General features: G+C 35.4%; 1 protein-coding gene and 1 pseudogene across 2 annotated transcripts; one reads left to right on the top strand and one right to left on the bottom strand.

The window, feature by feature from the left end:
- The first annotated feature begins 1,010 nt into the window (after positions 1-1,010).
- Positions 1,011-26,038, top strand: XI-I (myosin). Of its 2 annotated transcripts, none has more exons than XM_086599683.1 (39): positions 1,011-1,033; positions 1,289-1,417; positions 1,493-1,636; positions 1,867-2,012; positions 2,104-2,260; positions 2,421-2,479; positions 4,121-4,277; positions 5,517-5,666; positions 5,769-5,905; positions 6,221-6,367; positions 6,464-6,565; positions 7,404-7,461; positions 7,543-7,644; positions 8,075-8,112; positions 8,211-8,337; positions 8,438-8,611; positions 9,043-9,174; positions 9,875-9,984; positions 13,904-13,964; positions 14,168-14,345; positions 14,821-15,026; positions 17,387-17,506; positions 17,766-17,864; positions 18,681-18,902; positions 19,491-19,630; positions 19,898-20,009; positions 20,199-20,246; positions 20,329-20,418; positions 21,810-21,980; positions 22,112-22,264; positions 22,417-22,584; positions 22,678-22,815; positions 24,094-24,164; positions 24,253-24,352; positions 24,440-24,496; positions 24,581-24,637; positions 24,829-24,909; positions 25,006-25,088; positions 25,386-26,038. In XM_086599683.1, exons 2-39 carry the CDS (start codon positions 1,298-1,300, stop codon positions 25,504-25,506), a joined length of 4,536 nt encoding a protein of 1,511 aa, XP_086455809.1. In that variant the 5' UTR covers positions 1,011-1,033; positions 1,289-1,297; the 3' UTR covers positions 25,507-26,038. The 2 variants fall into 2 exon arrangements, with proteins under 2 accessions (XP_086455809.1, XP_086455808.1); XM_086599682.1 differs by lacking the exon at positions 1,011-1,033 and adding an exon at positions 1,054-1,153.
- LOC147506945 (large ribosomal subunit protein eL6y pseudogene) lies at positions 12,399-13,098 on the bottom strand (annotated as a pseudogene).
- Positions 26,039-27,219: the final 1,181 nt, after the last annotated feature.

The following is a 27,219-nucleotide window of genomic DNA, read 5'->3' as shown; positions in this document are numbered from 1 at the left end:
GCCGAAATTGTCGCATCTGCACATGCCCCAAATATAAACTAAAATTAAATAGCCCATTATACCTTAAAAAGCCCAAAAACACCCAACAAACATCCATTACAAAAACCCGTTCCACCAAAATAACAAACAAAAACAAATAGGCCCAATTTTAAAAAACTTGCATGGGGCAATGAAATTTATAATTGGGGCTGACTTGGGTTGTGCATCTGATCTGAGAGCAAGTCCAATAATGGGCTATATGGGCTGCTAAAGGCAAATATAGCACAAAACCACAAAAATGTCATCTGGGTTGTTAAAAGAGTCTTAAATTTAGAATGAGTCAAAAACCCCTAAAAGTTAAGACCTTTATTAGCAGCTGCTATAATAAGTTCGGGAGATGGGCGATAAAGTTTCTGCCGATCGTGTGTTAAATTTCGACGGACGATATAAACTGTGCCGTCCGTCCAAAACAATTTTAAAAAATAATAGACGGACAACAGAAACTATGCCATCTGTAGCATTTAACACTTCAAAACAGACAAAATGATTGGATTGGTTTTTTGATTTTGGGGAGCCAAATTTAACTTAGCAAGCTAAAAAGCCTATGTGACACTTATGTGGCAATTTAGTAGCTCTCCATTAGAAATTTAAAGTCAATCACCACTTGCCCATGCAAAAAAATAAAATTGCATTTAAAACAACAAGGCCCCATTTTAGAGCTGGCGTAGAACCCCCACGGCGTCATTGTCAGCCCGTGGTGAAATTTACTATCCGAATCAAATTTACCCATTTACATTTTCCATAACAAGTAAACAGGTCACATTTGCCAACTTTTCAAAAATGCAATCAATCATTGGCAACTCCAATTGTATTGGGAAAAACATTGATTTGAATATTTATTCCCCTTATTACTATACACATAATAATTACATAGACCAAACACCACAAGACCAAAAAATACCCACGCTATTTCCACTAATTTCATTTTTTTTTTTGTCTTACTTAAATCAAACAGGTGTCGAATACTTATCACAAGTAAACCAAGTTTGATTACGTAAGTCTTACCAACCTATAATATATATATATATATACATAATAAAAAAGAGTATGCGTCAATTTTGACTCACTACACATGTGTTGAGGGCGGGAAGTTGACTCAACCTGAATGATGCGGGTACCAAAAAAACAATTAAAAAAGCAATAACATTTCTAGGGTTTCAATTTGATGTTAAATTTAAACAATTAAAAAAACAATAACATTTCTAGGGTTTCAATTTGATGTTAAATTTGTAGGTGGTTTTGTTTTCAGGAAAAAAAAATGAGCTTTCGTAAAGGTTACAATGTCTGGTTTGAAGATAAAGATTCTGCTTGGTTACCTGCTCAAGTTGTTGATGTTTCTGGGAAACAGATTCAAATCGTTACTAATTATGGAAAGAAGGTTTGATAAACTTAATTATTTGTTTAATTAGTTTTTATTTTAGAATGTTTAGTGATTTTGATTATTGTTGTATAGATGTTTGTTTTGGTGGAGAAATTGTATACTAGAGATGCAGATGCTGATCATGCTGGAGTTGATGATATGACGAAATTACCTTATTTGAATGAACCTGAAGTTCTTTTTAATCTTGCTAGAAGATATGCATTGAATGATATCTATGTAAGTTTAATTGCACTAGTTAGTTTATCGTTACGAGGTTTTATTAATTAATTATACGACATTTTATTAAATACTGAGTGAGCATCTTTTTGTAAATTGGATTGCACCAACTTATGTGTTTTTTAAATGGAAATATGTAATGACTAATGAATGATACGTGTTTAAGTGGACAGTGTTTGTGATAAATATTGTATTGATTTTTTTTTTTTGGTATTTATGTCTTCATTTAGACATACACGGGGAGCATATTGATTGCCGTTAATCCATTTACGAAACTACCACATTTATATAACGCGCACATGATGGAGCAATATAAAGGGGCTACATTCGGTGTGCTAAGTCCTCATGTTTTTGCTGTGGCAGATGCATCGTATAGGTAATTATATATTAAATGGTTGCATTAGAATTGTTACCTCATTATTTGGTTCTATGGATTGTAACGTGTGTTTGGCTGTCCTGATTTGTAGGGCAATGGTGAACGAGGGTCGTAGTCAGTCTATTTTGGTCAGTGGAGAAAGTGGTGCTGGAAAGACAGAGACAACTAAATTACTCATGCAGTACCTGACTTACGTTGGTGGAAGGGCTGCTTCTGATGATAGGACAGTTGAGCAACAAGTCCTTGAAGTAAGAGTCTAATTGTATATATATATTTTTTGCATTCACTATGGTTTTTTTTAGAAGAGCTTAGGAGACTTTTTTCAAAGAATGATTTAGCATAAAGTAGGTATTCTATTTTGGTGTGGTTAGAACATAGAGATATCAAATGCTTTTCTTGTGATGGCAGTCCAACCCACTCTTGGAGGCATTTGGGAATGCGAGGACTGTTAGGAATGACAACTCCAGGTTAGTTTTATTCTCTAAGCTGCCTTAGTTTGTTTGCTTGTTACCTTAAGTTTTCTGGCCATGTTGATTTATGGTTTTACTTTTTCTTGGGGTGAAATATGAAATTCTTCAATACGAAAGTAGGTTGAGGCAATCTACAGGTACAAGAGTAGAGGAAAAAACAATACAAACATAAACCTAGTCCACATGTTAAAATCTTGATTACCCATGATTCAAGTGCGATAAATGTCTAGATGCAATATACTTAAACTGACAATCTCTGTACTCCTGAACACTTTGATCGCTAGTGAAGGAAATATAAAAGATAATCTCCCTTGGCTTAGCTAAAACTCCATAAAAAAATCATGCTGACATTTTTACAGCCAAATGTCCCACATCACGGTCAAGAATAGTAAAACTCAAACCCTATTGCCTGATGACTAGAAAGGGCCTTTCTCCGATAAGTTAGAATCAACCATAGATAGTTAAGTTGAGGTTTTTGGTTCTAGCTGCAACATGTCAAGTTAGTGTTAGCTTTAAGTCGGTACAGACGTAAAACAACCATGGTAGAAATGCATAGGAAATTTTGTTGACATCATAAGTATAAAGGAGAATGTGGATATGCTGATATTTATGTAAGAAAGACACGAATATCTCTCGGTCTTTGACAGTGGCAGGCAGGTTAATTCCCATATACCTGATATCTTATACAGGTATATCTGCCTGTCTACATATAAGTTGACTCACAGAGTAAGAAATGAATGGTGTAGATTTATCTTAGTGAAAGGCAGAAAAAGATTCTGTGGGTGGTTGAGGTTGAATTTCAGATTCTTGGTGTTGAGATTATAATCCCATATCGGGTGTCTAAAGCCTTGCAGTCAAATATATAATCCCGATCACAAAAAATAAAATAAAATATATGGGATTATAATCTCAACGCTTGAGATGTGCATTTGAATATTTAATATTTCTGTAGAGGTACAAGTGACTCCCATTAAATGGCATATTTGGTAATTAGGATGTACGTGGATTTAATTAAAAAGGAAAACTGAAAAACACTATGCACTCTATGGAAAGTACTTTGGATCAATCAATTATATTTGCTACATTATGACTGTAATTGTTATCGGTTCACTAACGTAAGTTGTTTTCCCTTCCTTCACCATTAGTAAAAGTCCCTTGAAAAAAATCGTCCCTTGAAAAAAACTCTCTATTAAACTTGTGAAAAAAGAAAGAACCCTATTCTAAAATGGATTATAGTTTTGTACACAAGGTGGCATATGAAACTCATTGATGAAATTGAAGAGGATCTTACCAAATTTTCTTGCTGTTCTTTGTGAACCAAGAAAATAATATACAATCTTTTGTTTAAATTGTTTTGGTTTATTTATTTTGGTAGTATAATACTGCTTTCGTTTTACTTCTTCTTCTTGGTAGCATAAAGTAGGTATTCTATTTTGGTGTGGCTTAGCACATTGATATTATCTATGTCAATAATTGTCGTCTAGTCTATTATTTCATTATCTTACTTACTTGGCTGTACAGGTATGATGGACTCCCATTGATACCATTATACCAATAAAACAAACTTTGATAGTCAAATTTCCTTTTCTAATGTTATATTTTGTGATTATTGATATTGACGTCTTTCCTCACCTGCAGTCGATTTGGGAAGTTTGTTGAGATCCAATTTGATGCAAATGGTAGGATATCTGGGGCTGCTATTAGAACCTATCTCTTAGAACGATCTCGTGTGGTGCAGATAACAGATCCTGAAAGAAATTATCATTGCTTTTATCAGTTATGCGCATCTGGAAAGGTGTGTGCTTCTTACTTATTTTTTTTGGTATTTGTTTCCTTCATAACTATAGATGGTGACATTTATAGTAATTAGTTAATTACATGAAATATGAGCTCTTAGGTTATTGTTATTCTGTTTAATATTCTTCACGGGAGTGGCAATGTGTAATTTGAAGGAGTTTAAAGCGACCTCTGTAATTGATAAACAATACATTCTGACTTGAACAAGGTTCATTTATGTGTGCTTTTTGTGGAAAGAGGGAAGAAAACCTCTTTAGGCATGAGGAATAGCTTGTCTGGACTCCGCAACCCCCACTTCACATCTTATCATCAAGGTCCTTTTGAAGAGCCTTGCAGATAAAGTCACCTTGGCACCTTTTATCTTTATGCCAAATATCCGTTCGCAAATCCTTTAGCATACTGCACTGGGGTTGAGATACTAGTTCAAAACTGTGCCAGATCTGGTGAAATATTATGTTCTATTAAAGGATTCTGTATGAGATGTTTCAAGATTTCCGAAATTGAATTCTCAAGATATCCAAGCTCTTAGTTTTTGGACTTGTCGAGATCTTTGCCAAGAAGAGCTTTGTAAATTACAGCTGAGATTGTGCCGGCTTTTGAAGTGTGAACCTTCTGCCCTTCTCTACTTCCTCATTGTCAATATGTATCCTGTTCCCGTGTCTTGATAAGCTTCCCTTGTCTAACCGTTGTACACATCATTTAGTATTTGTTTGGAGACATCACACACAGCGTATGAAGATACAATGACTGATCTTGAACCACAACGGGTTGGTGACAACACTTGTACGCATTACGTCACAGTTTGGTGCATAACTTGTCTTTTGGACTTACACACATAACATACTATATCTGACAATATATCCAACATACTATATATATGTGCCAATGGTACAACTTGAACTCTACATTAATAGTGTCTAGCTAGCTCCCTCGGTTGCTCAAGTTTGTTAGGCAGTCTTGATTGGAATTCCCATTGACTCCCTAATGAAGCAATGAAATACTTTCTCTGAAATACTATCCATCAGACAGGTCCCTAGGATGCACATTGCTGCGTCATAGAATCTCTGCAAATTCAGGTTCTCATGCGGTTATCCTTATGACCAAGGAAAGTTCAATTCTAATCTACAATTTTCAATAATGAATTCGATACTTTATGATCAAGCCATTGACACATGCATAAAAATATTGAAATCTTGTAGGTTAAGCTTTGACAGAATGCCTTTTTTCATACTTGCAGGACGCAGAGAAATATAAACTGGGCCATCCAAGCAATTTCCATTATTTAAACCAAAGTAGAACTTATGAATTAGATGGAGTGAGCAGTGCACTGGAATATTTGAAGACAAGGAGATCAATGGATGTAGTCGGTATAAGTGCCGATGATCAGGTTTGTTACTTGTGATTGATCTTTAACTCTCCTTAAATTCTGTATGTATAATTGTTTCGAAGAAAACAATTTCACTTTCATACTTAATATTCATATTTGCAGCAATCCATATTTCGCACCTTAGCAGCTATTTTACATTTGGGCAACATCGAATTTTCTCCCGGCAAAGAGCACGATTCTTCCACTATTAAGGATCAAAATTCTAGCTTTCATCTTCAGATGGCTTCTACGTTATTCATGTAAATTACTGGATACCCTTCCTACGAAAATTCTAAATCTTTTTATCGCTTTAGCTATGAATGCATGATCTTGATTTGATGTCTTTATGACTGTATTTCCTCAACAATAATCTTCTTGTGGTTGGTTTTGTAGAATTTAACTTGCTATCTAGTAGATGGGTCAGCTACATTTACGTACACTCAAGATTTGGGTCAATTTATACTTTGTAACTGAGAACATGTTACCTAGAATTGTTTTAGCTGTCTTAGCTTGTCCACATATGTTGTTGTTTTTGGTTATTTTAATGACTCCATTTTTGTTTTAATTATTCTTAGGTGCGATGCAAACCTTTTGCTTGCAACACTTTGCACACGTTCAATTCAAACTCGTGAAGGAATGATTGTTAAAGCTCTTGACTGTAACGCTGCTATAGCCAGCCGAGATGCATTAGCAAAGACTGTATATGCTCGACTGTTTGACTGGTGTGTTTTCTGTCAACACATTCAAGTTCCAAATTTTTGAAATATCCAATTTTATTTTATAAAGCAATTGTTTTGTTGTTTAAATATACATTTCAGGCTGGTTGAAAAGATTAATAGGTCAGTTGGGCAAGACATGGAGTCAAAGGCGCAAATCGGAGTATTGGACATTTATGGATTTGAGTGCTTCCAGAACAACAGGTCATTTCCATTTGCTCATGAGGAAGCTGAGCTGAAATCTCAGGTTTCCGCTGTTTCTAAACGGTTACTTTGATGGAGTATCATGAATTGTATGCGCCATGTTAATATTCTTTTCTATTCGTGATTATTCTTGGTGGGGTTATTGTTGTTATCAAGATTTTTGTTAATATCATGATTGTTGTTTTGTAATCATCATCATCATCATCATCATCATCATCATCATCATCGTTGTTGTTGTTATTATTATTATTAAGGCATACACCTCAGTGTGATGTTCTTGCACCTTGACTTGAGGCTGCTTCAAAATGCCTTTTTAAACACTAATTGTGGAAATGAGAAAAAACCATTACCTGTTTGTTTGTTTGTTTGTTTGACGTTTAAGTGGGGATTACAGCATCCCTAGCTTTCATTAATAATTCTCTGATACACAGTACCTAGTCCATCCTTCAGTACAATGTTGCTAAGTCTTTCATCAAAAGGAGAATAGAAGAACAACACCAGCACATAGCTAGAACTATTGCATCCAGCAGGGGGGCTAGATATGAGCAGCCTTATTAGTCTCCCTGTAAACAAGCTTGAATTCAACATATTTAAAAGCATGAACACAATTGAAAAATTGATTCTAACAGTCATAAGGAATCAGGGAGGTTCCTCCATTCTCTTGATAGCTTGTACAGCACGCACTGATTTTGATGCCACTTTCACTTGTTTATAATGCATCATCTTTGAAGCCTGTGGTCCCTCCTTAATGCTAGCAGTTCTTGGTAGATTTAGTCATTCACTTGTTTTCTTGATCATATATTCTTTTCATTCTGACCCTTCCATTCACCTTTCTCAGTTTTGAGCAGTTCTGCATCAACTTTGCAAATGAAAAACTTCAGCAGCATTTCAACGAAGTGAGTGAACAAATTCAATGGAACTAACTGATGCTTTCTGTTGGCTACATTATCTTACTTCATTATCTCCATTTATCTCAGCATATATTTAAGATGGAGCAGGAGGAATATAGGAAGGAAAAAATCAATTGGAGCTACATCGATTTCATTGATAATCAAGATGTGTTGGATTTAATTGAGAAGGTCCCTCCCACCCCCACCCCACTTATCTCTCTGTTTTTACTCTGATATATGACATTTGAACTACGAATTGTGTACCGACAATTCATGGATGTGCTAAAAATTTAGAGTCAATTTAGATCCAAAAGGCTTTGGCTTGCTAAAAGTTTTAAAGGATGCACACAATGTTTACATCTGGACACATTCAGTAGCTCCTAGAATTTGTGTGTCAATCTTTTAAGGTTGCATACTTGCATGCTGGAATATCTTTATGGAAGTTAGTATTTTCTGCTATAAATAGTGTCACTGTTTTTACTTGTGAGTTATGTTCTTGAGTCAGATTATGAATTGTAAGGTTGTTCACCATTTCTATTGTTATTTTTTTTCTGTCCTCTTTGTATATTTTCCCCTTAGTTTCTTTTATGTGCTCATGCTGATCTATATGCATATGCAGAAACCTATTGGAATAATTGCTCTTTTGGATGAAGCTTGGTACAAGAAACTCTCTGCATTACATCTTTGAGTATGCTCTAGGTTCATCTACTTGCACTATACTCTTATCCTTATTTTAATTTTTATTGTTTTGGCAGCCTGTTTCCAAAGTCAACACATGCAACATTTTCTACCAAGCTCTTTCAGTGCCTCCAATCTCATAAGAGGTTGGAAAAGACGAAGTTCTCAGAAACGAATTTTACCATTTCCCACTATGCTGGGAAGGCAAGTATTGTATCTCAATAAATCTGCAGTCAAACTTTTGTTTTCTATTTTGTTGAAAATTACCCATCTTCCTCATTTTCTTTGTCCTTTTGTTTTATAGGTTACATATCAAACAGATTCCTTTTTAGATAAAAATCGAGACTATGTTGTGGTAGAACACTCTAATTTACTAGGTTCATCAAAATGTTCTTTTGTTGCTGGTCTGTTCCCTTCACTGCAAGAGGAGTCATCGAGATCATCTTACAAGTTTTCATCCGTTTCCTCTAGATTTAAGGTACGACCATTTTTGTGTGGCATGTTTTGTTTGGAGTACCTTTTATCTTGATTATTTGTGTCCTAATATGAAGTAAAAAAAAAAAAAAAAAAGACGAGGTTTACAACTAATTATTTTGAGAATTTTGGACACAATTGATGAGTTATGCTGTTATACACTTATACACCATGATAGAGTTTCCATGATGAGGGGCGGGGTGGGGGACACAAAATCATTTCAGTTATGTGTTATAAGAGTCCTCATTTTCTGTGACCTGGTTTGGCTTATGTGTTTACCGCAGTCGTGTTCTCTTTTTTGTGTTAAGATGTATCACTCCAGCTATTATCTTTTAACTTTATAACCTATAACATTATTGTATGTTTATACTAAACATACAATCCTTATGTAATATCTCTGGTGACCTGGTTATGTCCTTTTGTTATGCTTAACAGCAACAACTTCAGTCACTTATGGAGAGCCTCAACTCTACGGAGCCACATTACATTCGCTGTGTCAAGCCAAACTCCTTGAATCGTCCTCAGAAGTTTGAGAATCAAAGTGTCTTGCATCAGTTACGATGTGGGGTCAGTACTTTCAGTTTTGTTATGTCTCTTCGTATTCATATATAGGAATTGCTATTGGTTGGCAGCTTGCTTGCCTACCTTTTTAAAATATTAAGCATTCTGCATCATTTCAAAGAATGGTTTGTAATATTTGATTTCAGTAATTTCTACAAATTTAGTAACCAAGTTATTATTTGAGTCTTATATAGCATCAATCATTTCAAATGACATTGGACAAAATATATTTTTGTAGATTTCTTTTTATCATGACAATCATGTATATCTATCCGTATTGATTTAGTTATTCATTCTGAAAACGACACTTGTTAACAACAATAGCTTACTCGATTCTTCTCATTATTCTTGAGATCCTGTTTAATAAGTTTTGTGAACTTATATATATATTTTTCTTTATTATGTCCCTTTCCACTATATGTATTCAATAGATGAGTAGATGTTGTATTTTCTCATAATATTTAATATTATTTTAGGTGCTATCTTGTGTAATTTATTTTTTTTGCTCCACACTTGGTGTAGCTCGCCTCAGGAATGAATATGGTTAGCTTGGTCCATTTTTTTTTTCCCGAAACATTTTATCTTTGAATTTGGGTCCTGAAGAGCATTTCTTTTACCTTTTGTTTTATTATAGATTTTTCCCTATTCTTTGTAATCATTTGAGTGAGGTATTCATATCACGTGAACTAATTTGCTCTACTTGCAGGGTGTGCTAGAGGCTGTTCGAATAAGTCTTGCAGGTTATCCTACTCGGAGGACTTACTCCGAGTTTGTGGATCGCTTTGGAATTTTAGCTCCCGAACTTATGGATGGAAGGTGATTTGATAACTGATTCCATATATAGCTCATTTGAATGATTTTCAATATTCTCAAAAGTGTGTGTGGAGTTAAAAACATCAAGTTTGAGAGGAAGATAATGTTGACTAAGATCATAGACCTGATAAGATGCGCTCGTAAATCTTGGGGTTGGAATCACTTACTCTCTATAGGTCATTATGTACGAGTGTAATGGGAAAAGCAAGGGAAAGCAAAGGGGCGTAGAAAACAACATCCATATATGGTAGAAAGAAGAGGGTGCATCTGTGGTGGGAGAGAGAAACCTTTTGTAGCTTTTGACTATATAGTTTTTTGAAATATTAGGATTCATAATTCTGATTGAAAATTTGTTTTTCTGATATAATTGATATTTCTTTTGAGGTCTCTACATGACCTTTCAGTAGAGAATGATATATTTGGGACTTTGTAAAAAAGAAAGTTATTATTATTATTATTATTATTTATATTCATTGTAAATAGTATTAGATGCTAAAAGAAAGGGCAAGTTGTGCCCAAGGAACCCCTACTATGTGCTAGAGCCACAAAGTGTTTCAAGGAAAAAATGTGGTGCGAGTTTGTAAACTGTGTCAGAGACATGCTGATATGTTTACAACATGTAGGCGTGTGTGTTCTCATGAGGTGGGACAAAACATGCAATTTCGGGTGAAGATTTGGTTTTATGGTTATTTTTATGGGAATTTGCATAGGTACAGGCAACCGCTAGTATCAGAAATTCATCTTGTGATTAGGGTATGAGAGTGAGTGTTGAGAGCTGCCAATAATTCTTGTGCCATCAAGATATATTTATGGACATGTAATTTTCCAAACACGCATCTAACACCCTTATTATAGGAAGAATAACTTTTGATACTCGGGCAGTGATGAATTGATCTTTCTCCTGCCGGTGTCCTACCCCATGTAAAAGCTACACTTCATTAGTGTCGGTGTGAATCTAAAGTAATTGGAATACGTGCAACATAATTTGTATTATTAAGCTTCAAAGTTTTGAATAAAGTAGGATAGAGCGAGAAATCATTCATGAGGCATTGACCGACAATATGCACCTTCCCATTTATGCTAGCATTTAGAAGTATGTTTATTTTTTTTTTTTTTGGTTGTGGGTACCATAATTGTCAAATCGTATCCAGTTTTTGCATATTGTATCGTGTATCGTAAGATACGGTATTTTTAAAATTATGTAGTAGCCATATTTGTGACCACTGACATCACATGTATAAGATCTTTAAAGTATAACACTTGAAAGAAATGAGAGCACAGGAACTTTATGCAAAAAGGGTTAGGGGAGACAAGTGGGTAGCTTTTGACCCATGAGATGAGGAATAGAGGTCAAGGGATGGAAAAAGACAAGAGATAGGGTATAAAGCCCATAAAGAAATAGGGTTAGGAAAGGGGAAAAAGGAGAGAAGAGAAGGAGGCTGCTCTAATGGAGGGCAGCCATAAGAGATAGTGAAGAGAGGGAAGAGGAGGGAGAACTACGGCGTGGCTTGATCCCCCAGCAACCCAAATGGATTCAGCCGATCAATTCAAATGACATCTTTCCCCATCTAAAACCAAGGAGAACAAACCAATTTAATTTCTCAATCATTCTCACACACTTGAGCCAATCACTATTCATTAAGGGGGACATACAAGGTTGATGGTATGAAAATGAGTTCATACAAATTAATTATAAACAATATGTATATGAGTTATTTGAATATATATATATATGGTTTGGCTAGGGGTAAACAAACAATGATGTATTATGTATGATTTTTTTTGTAGATATAAACTATTTCATAGAATATATATATATATATATTCAAATAACGGTCTAGAAATAATTTTAAGTTTGACAAGACTAGAAATATCGAATTGAGCTAATTTTTTGTAGAGATATAATCTATGAAGAGTAGATTATATCTACAAAAAATCATATACTAATTCATTGTTGAAATGCACTTTTGATAGGATGTACAATAAGAATGTCAAAAGTGCATTTCAACAATTTAGGATGTCACCCTATGGATTATATCTCTAAAAAATTAGCCGTGGAACTTCCGTCAAAAATAGTGTTTTATATATATATATATATATATATATATATATATATATATATATATATATATATATATATATATATATATATATGCAATAAATTTATATTTTGTAGGAAAGGGTATTAAGGATTGAAGAGTGAAGACTCATGGTTATAGTTTTATATGTGTTTGTGCATGTGTATGTAAGTTTTGTACAAAAATAGTCTTATCACATACAATACTACTAGTGTATGGTACAAAATAGGGGTATGCATGGGTCAGTTTTGGTCGGGTTTGGGTAAAAACCGACCACAGAACTGACCATGTCAGTTTATGAACTGCAATAGCCGATCTGAACTGAATCAATACTCTTAACCGATCCGAAACTGACCCGACCAATTTCCAACCTAATCGATACCTGATCCAACCTGAGTATGTTACAGTTTAACCGATGTTTTAACCGACCTGAGACTTTGCAAAGTCTTTCATCTAGAACACGAGCTCATGGGGTTTGATGCCTGACTAAACTTGAGCGAAAATCTTGCAGCCAATGAGCCAAATATGTCTTCTGTCTTCAACTCTGGAACTCCTTCAATCAACTTTATCAACAAAGCATCCACAACTTTATGATCATCTTCCCTTTGCAGTGAGAGCATGTTCTTTCTCTTGAAAGGTCCAGTAAGAAGGAGCAAACCCAAAAGAAAGCTAGTTAAAAAACACAACTTTTTTACCCTTGAAACCTTCCAGCCAATATAATCAAAAGGTTGCCTTGAGTGGTTGATGTTTGCAATTGTTAACAAAAGGTTTCTTAACCTCATCAGCTGGATAAAGCCTTGGTGGTTTTCAATTAGTTTAGCTTCCACTATCATGACGTGGGGATACACCACCATTTTTGGCTTGAATAATTCCCAATCCCACGCCCTGATCTGGGTTTCTACTACTAACCCTTGCTTTTGGCACCATTGTTTGAGCCTTTGAGGTCCCATCTCTTTTCTGTGTGTGTGTGGCTTAGTTGGGGATGCAACTGAGACAGACAAATAAAAAATAGATAAATCAAATTGAAACATTTTGCAGAGAAAAGGGGCCAGTTTGACTTACTTATTTGAGTTGGTATCACACTAATCGAGATGTTTTGTTGTGAAGGGAACCACCACGTGATTACTTGTTTTTTTGAAAAATGCCCCTACTTTGAGCCAGCCACCACGTGACTAGTTTTACATTAAATTGAATGTGTATATTCTAAAATATTAATATGTAACGGTTGGGTCGGTTAATTTCGGTTATCACAATCTAAAACCGAGCACCGAACTGACATTGCCGGTTTTGCAATATTTCAAACTGATCCAAACTGGTCTTAAACGGATAACTGACCGGTGTGGTACGGTTCGGGTCGGTCGGTTCTGTCGGATACATCGGATTTATGCACACCCCTAGTACAAAATGTCATCATTTTCAACTACGAGGCCCAAATTAGTATTAGACATAAATGGATAAGCTAGTTGTTAGATGAGTAAAGCTAGCTGTTGCTTTTGCATTACAGTTGGTGGTTATCATATCCTAAAACCTTAGATGGCTTTCTAAGGCTTAGAAAGGAGAAGAAAAACCTAAATAAATCTTAAAAACTCGTTTTCGGATAATTTTTTTTTTAATATTTCATGTGTTTGAAGCGTATCACTCGATACGGAATGTATTGTATGATACGCTCCTTGTATCATGTGATATATAAAACTTTCAATACACTAGTGTGATATGTATCGATTTGCTTTCGATACGATATGTCATTGTTGTATGATATTGATAACATGGTGGGTACCTTATATCCTTTTTCATTCGAAAATATGTGATTTCATTCACTATCCGACTTTTTGTTGATTATGCAGTTACGATGTAAAAGCCTTGACTGAGAGATTGCTGAAAAAGCTGCATCTTGAAAATTTCCAGGTATAGTTCCATGATGTTGCCTTGTGAAGTCGTTTTTAGATGGGCCTTTACCATTTTCTTGTTCTTACGTATACAGTGAAAGCGTTTTCATTATGAGTTTGCTCTTGCTTTCCCAAGTGGTTTTGTTTGAAGAGGATTTCATTTGCGTTATGGGGGGGTCTATTTCCCTGACGCACCATTTTTTTTTTCTTTTCTATTCACAGTTGGGCAGAACCAAACTTTTTCTCAGGGCTGGTCAGATTGCTATTTTAGATTCGCGGCGAGCTGATGTCTTGGATAGCGCAGCAAGACTTATTCAAAATCAACTGCGAACATACATTGCATATCGGAATTTCACCTCAATTCGGAGCGCCTCAGTTGTTCTACAAACCTATTGCAGAGGTTACTTATTTACTTTGAAACTGTTCACATTTATGAACTTTTTGATGATTGCCATTATGTTATATTGTATGGAATGAGATAATTCGGAGCTTTTACTAAGGAGTACACATTATTGCAAGAAGTTTGAGATACATGTCTATATGTTCGAATAACTTCCTCATGGTTCACTTTTACCTATTAGAACATTTTCCATCCGTTAGTATTTTTGAAGATTTTAATTAATTGAGGAGATGCTTTCTTCTCATGGTACGGGTCTCTAGAGCATATTCTTCCTTGGCTGAGGAACTCGTTTACTTAATTGTTTTTCTCAAATTGGTCAACAGTTTATTCCATCATTTTTTAAGAATTCCTTGGATAATTCTAGGCTTTTTGTTGTTGGATGTATCTATACGAACTAATTTTGGTACATTGTGCAAGTTGGATTACCCTTTTTGTTGTTGCTATTGTGTTTGAGACAATTCTTCCATCTTTTCAGGTTGCCTTGCTAGAAATATCTTTGCTGAAAGAAAAGAAGCATCAGCTGCTCTTTTGATTCAGAAATATGTTCGTAGATGGCTACATCGACGTTCATATCTTCAGCTTTATTCAGCTGCTGTCCTTGTGCAATCTAACATCAGAGGATTCTCAGCTCGTCAAAAATTCCTACTAAGGAAGGAACATAAAGCTGCGATGCTGATCCAGGTAATCTTCTTGAACAGTTTTGCAGATTCTCTGGGTTTCTCTTTCATCTCTCTTCTTGGTGATTTTGTCTTCTTTATTGCTTTTTGTATATCTACTGTTCAACTTCAGTCTGACTAGAGCCTTATTTCGCAATGCGTCGGTTAAAGCCCCAGGGTTTTATGGTACAAAGGTGCCTCCCCTAAGGGGTAAAGGTTGCTCCAGGAGTCTAAGTCCACTCCTACATTTGTTAGGAATTATCCAAGATCTGGTTTCACAAGTTATTCTCCAACCTCTACTTAGTACCGAGGCCTTTTCAGGAAAACCCCACGCTTCATACAGTGTGTCAATTACGCAAGGAAAATATCAGCATAGAGTGGAGCAGGTTGTCACACTTCATTAGTTTTTCAGGAGACCGTTTGAATCATTATCTTTATCTTCTTTCAGATTAATCTTAGTCATAGTATATGGTGTCCAGTATTCTTCTATTGATGTTAGAACTTTTCAAGGTTACTGAAAATGGTATGCTACACTGCATCTAATTTCATTTAATACCAGTGATGAAAAAAAAAAAAAAAAAAAAAAAGAAATTTTACTTCCATGGTTTGGGCAGGAAACGGATTGGGTTCGGGCAGGATGGTGCATGACCTGAATCCGTATCTGATCAGTATTTAAGAAATTCGAATCTGAAGCTTTTCCGTACATAGGCAGGGGGATTAAAGAGTTCCAAATCAAATATATTATGATCTTGAAGAAATCTAATAGAAAGTGTTTTAAAAAAAAACACTTAAAAAATCAAGTAAGGAAGATAATCTAAAGGAGTCTTGGTGCTTGGGGAGGATGAAGACGTTGAAGGCTTGGAAGATAAGTATCAACTAAGGAAGATAAGGTGTATATGTTTTTGTTAAAGGGTTTTGATTTTGTGTGATTAAAGAAACAAATGTTGGTCTGCCTTGTTGAGTCTTGGTCTCTTCAACCATGTTTCAGAGAATGAATGACATTTAATCTAAGTTACATTGACACGGATAGGTGTGTCCGTATCAGACACGGATACGAAGTGTTTGACACGGCGAAATATCAAAATATGAGGTTAATCACATGCAATATGTCTGATATGTGTCCGACCAGACACGTGGATATGTATCCGACACGGAATTTTTTTCAAAATATGACATGTCCATGTAACAATGCATTTAATGAATGTTCTATTTTTAAATTATAGTCAAACAATCAAACTAGTATTTAATAATTGAGTAAAATACCATTCAACCCCTTATTATCTTATTGAATATACATATCTATTAGCGGGTTGGCGGATTTCTTCCACATATTCGAATCTGTATCTGAACCTGACTGTGTTATATTTTCTTTACCCAAACCTGACCCGATTAGCCTAATTGGATATGAACTTAAAACCAAACCCGATATATTCGGGTTTCGAGCATACTCGACCCTATTTCCTGCCCTATTCCTAATAGGTCACCCATCCTAAGATTGCTCCTGTTAGAGCATGCGTAAGTGCATAATTCTCACCAATCCTGTTCTCACTAATGTGTGTTGGAGAAGGCCTTGATTTGACGAATAATTATACATATCCAGATCTAGGATAGCCACTGAAACAAAGTGGAACCACACCAGGGCGCAACTGTCACTATCACCGTGCAAGGTACCTTTCCCTTGGACATGGCCATGCGTATCACAATCCCTCCACTTTTGGGTTGAGCCGTTCTCGGCTCTGATATGTATTAGTCCGCTCTTTCTTGTCCCTGATGATGTCCCCACTTAGCCATTGCGGACTTCGACAGTGTGGGTGTTTATCTGACATAAGCAGTTTCTTAAGAGAATAAGAGGTCACTCGTCCTAAGATTGCTCCTGCTATAACATGCTTAACTGCATAGTTGTCACCAATCCTGCAGCCAACTGTGCTTGAAAAGACTTCAACATTAGGATTTGATGAATAATTTAATCTATATAGATCTAGGACAACCTCCTAAGCAAAGTGGGACACACTATGACGCAATCGTCACCCATCACTGGGCTAGGTGCCTTTCCAACATACCCCTCCTTGGGCCACGCCCAAGGGTATCACATTAAGACATGTTTAGTTAATTTGTTGTGTCTGCTCTCAATTTGAGATTGATATGTCATCTTGTATATTTTTTTGCTATTGTTTGTTGTTTAAGCAAGACTTCAATTTTGGTTTTCTTAATCTAATCTGCCACTAAGAAATTTTTGGATGAGCTTTGTGGAGGAATCATTTCTGTTTTGCACTAAAATTTAAATTTCTTGTTAAATTAAAAGCATTGCTGATTTCTTATTTGCATTAATAGTTTTATTTGAAAGTGCCAGCCAACGCCATTTGATATTTTTTCTCACTCGCGCAGGCACGATGGAGGATGTTCAAAGTGCAGTCCACTTTCAGACATTATCAAAGCTCTATTGTAGCCATACAATGTCTTTGGAGAAAGAAAATAGCCAAAAGACAGCTTTGGAGGCTCAAACGGGTACGAATTATTATTGTTGTTGCTGTTGTTATTGTTGTTGTTTTATTTTTTATTTTATTTTTTAAATTATTTCTATGCAACTTGCAAGACCATCTATGGCACTTTGAGATGTACACAGTGGATGCTCAAACTTGAAAACACTATAGTAGCAGGGACATGAAACCTAAGCACCAACATATTCTTTTCCTGATCATATGATCCAAAAAAGATGGTTTACTATTTATTCTAGGCTAAAGCATAAGTTTGGTAAATTTTATAGGAGGCAAATGAAACCGGCGCACTACGCTTAGCGAAGAATAAGCTTGCACAACAGTTGGAAGATCTCACTTGGAGGTTGAATCTGGAAAAGCGATTGCGGGTAATCTCTTTGTTTTGATGGTGTTTTATTTTTATTTTTATTTAATTTACAATGTTATTCTCTTATATGCTAATCTTCTGACACTTTTATTTAACCTAACTACTGTATATTCCTCACATTGAATAGTTGTATGTATAACGTTAGCGATCGATTGGTATTTGAAGAACTTTGAGAACAACTTAAAAATGTAAAAAGTTGTACCTTGTAGTTTATGACCATTACTTAAATGCCACCTGGTCCACATCGGATAATAGTCTTCTAAAGCTTACGAATTAGTGCCACTTGAAAATTGAGAGGGAAGAAAGACGAGAGAAAATGATGGAATCAAATTCTTCAAGTAATAATGAGGGGTGTGGGAGAAAAAATTAACAATGTTCAGAAGAGCAGTGCAAGACAAGGCAAACATGGTAGGGAGGAAAGCGAAAAAGTATGGGGTGTGGTTATTATGGAGAATGAGCTGGATAAGTTTAGAAGGAAAGAGATAAAAATAGGCAAGAAACCGGTGATATTGTCAAATTTAGGAGCGACGAGGGAAAGTCATAGAATTTGGTAATAGAGGGGTAATAATCAAGACAAGACCAATGCCTTAGTTGAGAGTATAAAGAAAGAGAAAATGAAAGGGAGAGTGGACGATAATTTTAAACTACTTCTTGAGATTTATAATTCCATATTGGGTGTCTAAACCTTGCGTTCAAACATATAAATCTTGGGGCCTCTCCACTTATCTCCAATTGTTTTTAAGTTGGATGCCCATCTTCTACACTACTAAACTTACATTTGTAAACTTTAAAAGATCTTTTTTCTTTTTAAATGCAGGTATCAAATGAAGAGGCTAAGTTGGTAGAAATTTCAAAGCTTCATAACATGTTGACATCATTGAATAAGGAGTTAGATGTCGCTAAGTTGGCTACAGTGAGTGAGTGCAAAAAAAACTCATTGCTTGAGACTCAGCTAGAAGTATCAATGAAGGAGAAATCAGCATTGGAAAGCAGACTGGTCGGAATAGCTGACCTAAGCAAAGATAATGCATTATTGAAGGTGCGTGCTCTGTGGGTTTTATGTTGCATAAATTGTATTGTTAGAATGCTGCATCCTGACTAAATTTTTTCTGGTTAATTCCCCATGTTTTGCAACCGACCTTTTTAAGAGGTTGCAGAAAGTTATGAACAGTAACGTAATGACAGCTGGTTCTAACGAGTTTGTATTTAGGATGATAGGATTTGCCATTCAGAGAGGACTTGTAGTGCAATTTGTTGCACACTTGTCCTAATCATTTGTAAAACTCGTTATCAATTATCAATAAAATTTCCACTTAAAAAAAAAAAAAAAAAAAAAAAATGGTTTGGATGTTTTTGTAATGTGCTGTATTTTTCATTTAAAGAGAAAAAAATATTTTCAGATGAGGTTGCTTAAGATTTTTGGAATTTTGTTGCAATTACCATTGTATCTCTTCCAGCATATGATTGGTTAAGCTTGCCTAAGTGCAAGTGAAGGAAATCCATCCTTATTGGATAAAGCCTTAAAAAAGGTCCTGCTAGTAATGTTTCTTGTACTATTGCCTATTGATCATCATTTGTTTTCAGTCTGAGAAGGTTTTCTAATGGAATTTATTTGGTTCCTTTGCAGAGTGCTTTAGAATCCTTTGAAAAGCAGAAGTCAGCACTGGAGCATGAGCTTGTTAAAGCTCAAAAAGATAGTAGTGATGCCATGAGGAAGTTACATGAAGTCGAAGACAATTGTACCCAGCTCCAGCAGAATCTACAAAGGTGATGTTTCATACTTTTATCTTTTGAAAGTCTCTTGCTTCATGTTTGGAGTTTGTACTTTTAGGAGAGAGTTACTTTTATCTTAGTTATATGTTTATTCTATGCCTCAGATTGTACTTTTGTGGAGTTTATGTCTAGTTTGTTTGTCCCCAAAACTTACAAAGCATCGACTTCGTTTCTGTGTCTTTTATGTTACGTCATATGTCTATTGGGGCATCATATTCTTGTTTCCTCCCTCATTGGTTCCTGGTTTATATATTTTACCAGTCTGGAGGAAAAACTCTCTGTTTTGGAAGACGAGAATCTTGTTCTCAGACAAAAAGTAATCAATACATCTCCAAGAAGTCACCTTCCCGGGCTTGCCAAGCCAATGTCGGAGGTAAGACTCTGTTATATAATGTTATATGTATGTTAGTTGTATACAAGTTCAGGTTGTTACCCAGGATGCAATTTCTGATTTCTTAGTATGAAGGCAAAATCACATAAAAGTTTCCTTTCGTTGTTTAGTGATTGATATTTGTTCTTTCAACTTCTCTATTTTTACTGTTAGTATCTTTTTATGTATCAGAAGCACTCTAGTTTGCTACTCCTCAGTACAGATGAGAAGGCTGTCTTTGTAAGATATTCTGACACTCTTCAAGTTCCACAACAGTTCTGTACTTCAATTTTATTGATCATTTTCTCTATGTTTCATGTAGGAGTCACCTACCCCTACAAAGTATATTGTACCTTTTGCACACAGCATTTCGGACTCACGTCGACCAAGGATGACAACTGAGAAACATCAGGTTTGTATTCTTATTGTAAGGCTCTGCTTGTGCCTTATAAATCACTCATAAAGCAAATAATTCTTGGGTTTCTCGAATTTGCCAGTGATTATGCAGTCGGAATTGGTTGCTAGTTTTCCCGTCTGATGTTCATCTTAAATTCTTAATTGGTGGTTTTTTGTTTTTGTTTTTTTTCAATTCTGCACTTCTCTGTGTTATTAAGTCATTTGTTTATCTTTTGCTCACATGTGTACAAGAAACTTTTTCTAGCTGGAAATGTCTGATCTTAAGTGTTGTAAAAGTACGATATAGTTTCTTCAGCCTACCAAAAAAATATTTTCTTCAGCCTACCATTATTAGTAATTACTATTGTGATTTGTAGAAGGAATGATAGTGACATGATTTGCATTGTTAAGGGCACTTTCAACTGTAGACTTCTACCTCATTTCTTGGCGAATAACACAACATCCACTATCCTCTCTTCCCACTTCCACCTCTTTCATTATAGAGATAATAGTGGCTAGGACATGACCAGTCAGGGCTCTGTTTAGTTAGTTTGATTCCATAACACCTACTTTATTCTCCAATGGACTTTATAATTATTTAAATCAAACACAAGTCGAAGATGGAAGATAAAAGCATATATAGCAGGCCTTTTCCTTTTTGGCTATTTGGTAAAGGGTTAAATAACAAATTTTTTGATTTTTTTGGGGATTTTATTCAGTTTGGCTTATTTGGGATATGGTTTAGGGTTAAATTGTGGCTCATGGTTTGTAAAATGAATAATTTGGCAAATTTTTGAATGATACGGTTTAACCATGTGTTAGTAATAGTGAAGTAGAACCAAAAATTTGGTATTATTTTTTCATGAATAAAATTGAAAAATAAAAATAAAAAACGTTTTAGATTTTAAATGCCAAATTATAGCCACATTTTTTACCTTAAAACTTACAATTTTTACCGCACTTTATTGCTAATTTTAAAAGTTTTATTGTTGAAAATTTCGGATTTCTAAACTTTTGCCGGTCATATATGGGAGTTGGTTAAAACCATGAGTGACTAAAATCTTTTAGATGCATGAGTTTTTTCTTATATGCAAAGTGGATTCATGGGTCTTCACTTTTAAAAATAGCTCAATTGAATCTACTATTGATTCAGCTGGGGTCAGTCCATGTAATGTGCCTATGCCTGTCTGGTACTATTACTTGACCTGTTTCTAATGAGAACAATCTTTTGTTTCTTTTATTTAAAACTGCATGCACCATCTTGAAAGGCATTGATTCTTCACGGTGTATCATTTATGAAAATTTATTTGTGAATGATTTACATTGTAATTTGTATTGTATAGAGTTATGCCTAAAAAAATTGACTTTCAGAACTTTTTGGTTTGTGTTGGGATTGTTTGTACACAGGATAACCATGAGTTTCTCTTGAGGTGCATCAAGGAAGATACGGGTTTTAAACAGGGTAAACCTGTTGCAGCTTGTATCATCTACAAGTGTCTTCTTCACTGGCGTGCTTTCGAGTCTGAGAGGACTGCAATTTTTGACCATATAATTGCGTCGATTAATGATGCTCTCAAGGTGTTCCATTTATTTTTTATTTTTTATTTTTTGAGCTGTGGAACCAGATCTATGTTAACCATCAATGCTAATTTTTTTATCCACTTACCTTGATTTTACTTGTTTTTATTTTGTAAATGCTTGCGATCTAGGCGGGGGATCAGGATTATGTATTGCCATATTGGCTGTCAAATGCCTCGACACTTCTGTGCCTCTTGCAGAGGAACCTACGATCAAATGGTTTCTTGTCAACGCCTTCTCAACGCTCTGGAGGGTATTCAGGATTCTCTGGGAGGATGACGCAGGTAAGTTCTGTAGATTTTGGACCATTATATCTATTGTTGGCAGTCACTTGCTTGAGATTAATTAATCCCACAAATAGCGTGTAATTTCTTATAGTGGTCGGCTGATTGTTCTGATGCAACTGTACTTATACTTGGTGACATCATTTTGATAGCGTACTCTGAAATTGATTGGATTTGAGGAGAGTGTATCTCTTGTCGAAGCAAGGTATCCAGCTATATTGTTCAAGCAGCAATTGACTGCTTGCGTCGAGAAGATTTTTGGCTTGATTAGAGATAATTTGAAGAAAGAGCTTTCACCACTCCTGGGCCTTTGCATTCAGGTTAGTCTGATATTTTTTGTTTGATAAGGATTCCTGGGTTGAGTAATGAGAACATACACTGAAAATCAATTTCTTTATCTGATTATCTGGAAGGCACCCAAAACTGTGCGAGCTTATGCTGGAAAACCATCGAGATCACCAGGGGATGTTCCACAACAGTCGCTGAGCAGTCATTGGGAAAGTATTATCAAGTTCCTCGATTCACTTATGAGTCGTTTACGTGGAAACTATGTAAGTTCTACACTTTGTTTCTTTTACCAACTTAAGTTTTGTGTCCAATTTTATTTAACCATGTACTTTTTTATCCCATCTTGATTAGCTGGCTAGTGGCTACCATCTATGCTTCATTTTGAACATTTTCTTACTTATCTGTGTGTTCGTTTAGTTATTCTTTGCAATCTTTTTGTTTGGTGGGTAGCTGAGTTGCATGGTTTCTGCTGTGTGTGTTGGGATAGACGGCAGGTGTTGTTGTTTAATGACCCAAAAGATAAGATACATGCACTTTGACATATCTAAAAATATTCTAGACAAGAACTCCTAGTCTTATGTTATGACTTGGATTATATTTATGACTTGGATTATATTTAGCATAAAGTGATAAAGATCATATCACACTTGGGGTGCAACACGAGGACTTCCCATCCTAGTACTCCTATTATGTGGTGGACTATTCTATGCTGCATATAGAATATGATGTCTATATGCATTATGAGGATAAATGTGACAAAGACTTTTACAGTGTCCTTGCAATGAGATACCTCGATAGACCTGGTAAACTTCATGTGCCCATTAAGGCTTCTTAAATCCGATTATATGTTGGTGTTGACAATGGAGAGATGAAATTGCCAAGGAGAAGTGATTTTATTCTAATTATTCTTTCATAGAATAATGCTTTGGAAAGCCAATAATTTTCCATGACAAGATACAGGTCACTAGATGGTTTGTAATACCCGCCGGGTAGGTCGTTTCTGATAAATGATAATGCCTCTACCGCACCTTGCTTCTTCAGGGTTCTCCCTTACTGTGAAAGATAATGATCTATTCAAAAGCTTTACATTTGCTGTAGTATGTCCGAATCAACTTGGTACCTGACAATCTGAACTCTTTAAGTTTGTAAGGTACAGCCAGGTTTCTAGGGGTTTTAGTTATCATGGTTACGTCACATGCCATATATCCAATAAAAAGAGTACATTCCATATTTTGATTAGCTTAATATTGATTGAACCAGCCACAGTGGTTGATAGGTGGCATGAGTGCATGACGTAGTCTTATGCCCCTGCTTTCCATTGAGTTTGTAAAGCATCTTATCAGACACAGTTTTCTGTTTGAACTTATGTTTACCTCTATAGTTAGTCTTCATATAATATGAATATTTCTTATAGTCCATATTCTTTGTCCGAGTGAATGGTATTCTTCTTATTTATTTTGTTTGGGCTGATTTTATTTTAGTGATCTATGGACACCATTGTTCTTTTCATTATTTTTCTGATACAAAAGATGTGCATTTAGGTTCCTTCCTTTTTCATACGCAAGCTCATCACCCAGGTTTTCTCTTTCATCAATATATCCCTATTTAATAGGTAAGTTGTCACCTGTTCAAGAAGCTAAAAACATTTGTGTACATCAACTTGATTATAATTATAATTAGTGGATTTCGATCACCGCCAGCCTTCTACTGCGGCGTGAGTGTTGCAATTTTTCAAATGGGGAGTATGTTAAATCTGGACTTGCAGAACTGGAAAGGTGGATAGTTAATACTACGGAGGAGGTATTTCTTTTTCCTGTTTCTTTGGATCTGGTTACTCTTTCAATTTCATTTTATTGTCGCTTCCATCTAATATTGTAGTAGCTGCAGTTTGCAGGAACCTCTTGGCACGAGCTTAATTATATCAGACAAGCTGTTGGATTTCTGGTACAGGAGAATACCTCTGTTAAAAACCTTTCTAAGCGGCTTTCCCCTTTTCTCATCAACTATGGTCCTTGTGAAAACTTTCAGGTGATACATCAGAAGAGGAAAAAGTCTCTAGAAGAAATCAAGCAAGATCTATGCCCGGTAATGTGTTAAATGTCTGCTAGCTTGGTAAAGTTTGAAAGTTGTTACAGTAGACCTTAATTATAAACAAGCCATGCTTTCTCAAAAGAAAAGGAAAAAGAAAAAGAAATAGATAAATAAATTTACAAAGGTGGTTATGATCTTGGGTGATTGATGTTGTATTGAAGTCTTGTTTCTTGAAACATTCGCAGGCATTGACTGTCAGACAAATTTATCGTATATGTACCATGTATTGGGATGATAAGTATGGTACGCAAAGTGTGTCAACTGAGGCAAGTTGAATTTTCAGTACACTTATTTCGTACCTTGCTCTCTTTTACATTTTTTGTTTTTCCTCCGAGTTCTGAAGATGATTTACAATTTGCCAGGTGGTTGCACAAATGCGGGATTTCCTGAACAAAGATTCCAAGGATTTCAACTCAAATTCATTCTTATTAGATGATGATCTAAGGTATATTGCTTACCAATCAATAACAAATTAACAAGAAAGAGAAACATAACTTAGCAAGTAAAACGAAATGAGTCCCTGAATATTTTTTGATCTGGAGTTTCTTATTACCTTTTAGATATTTGAGCTTACAGTGCATGCATAATGAAAGATCTCTTGGTCATTGCTGTTTCAAAATATTGTATTAATTTGAAGCGTAGTTTTACTTCTGTGTGAAATTGATTACTTGAGCTCATTTACTACTTCTGTAGATTTTCTACCATAGTATATATCCTATTCTCTTCCATCTCTTTATTGCAGCATTCCCTTCTCTACCGAAGATATATCAAAAGCCATTCCTGCAACAGATCCATCAGATGTTGATCTCCCACCATTTTTGCGCGAATGTCCATCTGCTCAGTTCCTAGTTGCTGGGAGTTGAAAATTTGCATAATATGCAGCAAACTTGTGTAATATGCATAGAGGTGGACAATGTACACTAAGTGCACCAAATTTGAGTCTCTTAAGCATTATGGAGGAGGTCCAGTTCAGCTGATGCAAATTCAAGAGAAACTGCCAGTAAATTAGTGTTCATCTTGGTACGGTGGACTTGGACTTGGACTTGGCAAGTGGAAGTTGAATCTCCTAAAAAGGCCTTCATTGCAGAGGTTCAGAGATACAGGGGAGTAAAAACCATCAGCTCCCCACAGTACATATTAAGGACTGCAGGATAGGTCCATTTTGTAACTCAATTGTTATATATTCATTAGAAAGAAATATCAGATTTAGAGGCTGCTTTTCTAATAGCCCTGTTGTTGTCTGTAAACACCCAATTAAGTATTTGTGTCTATAATGTTCCATTCTGGGTGTTATTTTTTGGCAGTTCATAACAATCCCCGTGGACAGTACTACTAAGATTTTTTTCATTTTATTTTTCACAATCGTTTTCACGAATAGATTATATTTTAAAGTAATATCAGAGGTGTTAGAACTTAGAAGTGCATTCTTTTTTGTGCCTAGTCTGCCTATATTCACAATCCGGCCAAATCTGACTTATCTTTATACTAAAGTAGGACTGTAGGAGCAACAACGTCATGGGCTCATGGCCGTTACAGATAACTAATGAAATGCCAAAGAAACATCCGAAGGTAGTTTTATAGTTGAATGTTTGAATCTGAGAAGCAACCTTGGATTCGGTTTTTAGTCTCCCCGTCTGGGATGCCATGCCCATCTCCATCTATTCTATTTATTATGAGGCGTGGGTGAGTGAGTAACTCGAACTTGGCTCGTCGACAGCTCGCTCATTCAATAATATGAAACGTTCGCACTTTACATAGTTATGTTAACGTTTATTTGGGATAATTATTTATGTTAGTGTGTTGGATTATAATTATTCAACACATATTAATTATATTTATAATGTGCATACCTTGAAATAGTTGTTTGATAGTGGTTATTATGGTATTAGGGAATTGTAGTTGTATTTTAGTATTTTATTTAGACGAGTTTAACAAGTTATTTTGGTCTTGAGGTAAAATTTAGAGTCTATTTTTGCTCAATTATCTCTAATTTGTGGTTGAAGTTAGGCCTATACATCATACAAGTCAAATCAAACTCTAGAGCTTATGATCGAATTCAAATTTGTAGTCTAGAAGAATAGGAATCTAGACTCATTGAGCTACTCGAATAATCGATGAGTTGAGCTTGAACACGAAATAAAGCCTCAAACAAAATTGGAGCTCGACTCGAGAGATACACAAGCTCATGTTGATGTATGAACACTGATTGTTCATACCTCAACGTAATGTATGATCAATAAGAATATCTATTGGAATATGATTGTTCATACATCAACATGAGTTATGGACAATCATTGTTTATACCTGTTTGGGGTATGAACAATCAATGTTCATGTGAACAATTATGTTAATACTTATTTGGGGTATGAACTAGGGGTGTTTCTTTTTTCCGAAAACCCAATTTTTTCGAATTCCGATCCGATATTTTTCCGAATTTGGCAATGATATTTGTGTTCCGATATCCAATTTTTCCGAAAAATAATTGGATTAGAATTGGATATGTTTTCAAAATCCGATCTGATTTCCGATTAATTTCCGAATTTTTAACATATCTGGTCTACTTCATATAGTTACTA

This window comes from Coptis chinensis, chromosome 3 (genome assembly GCF_015680905.1).
Source record: "Coptis chinensis isolate HL-2020 chromosome 3, ASM1568090v1, whole genome shotgun sequence".
Classification (NCBI taxonomy): domain Eukaryota; kingdom Viridiplantae; phylum Streptophyta; class Magnoliopsida; order Ranunculales; family Ranunculaceae; genus Coptis; species Coptis chinensis.
The sequence above is the reverse complement of the archived record's forward strand: the minus strand, read 5'-3'. Positions and strand labels throughout refer to the sequence as shown.

Excerpts from the sequence above, each read along its gene's own strand:
- XI-I (XM_086599682.1), top strand. Across the intron at positions 8,338-8,437 it reads TTTCCCACTATGCTGGGAAG|GTTACATATCAAACAGATTC; the intron begins GCAAGTATTGTA and ends TTTGTTTTATAG. Across the intron at positions 13,965-14,167 it reads TGCATCTTGAAAATTTCCAG|TTGGGCAGAACCAAACTTTT; the intron begins GTATAGTTCCAT and ends TTCTATTCACAG.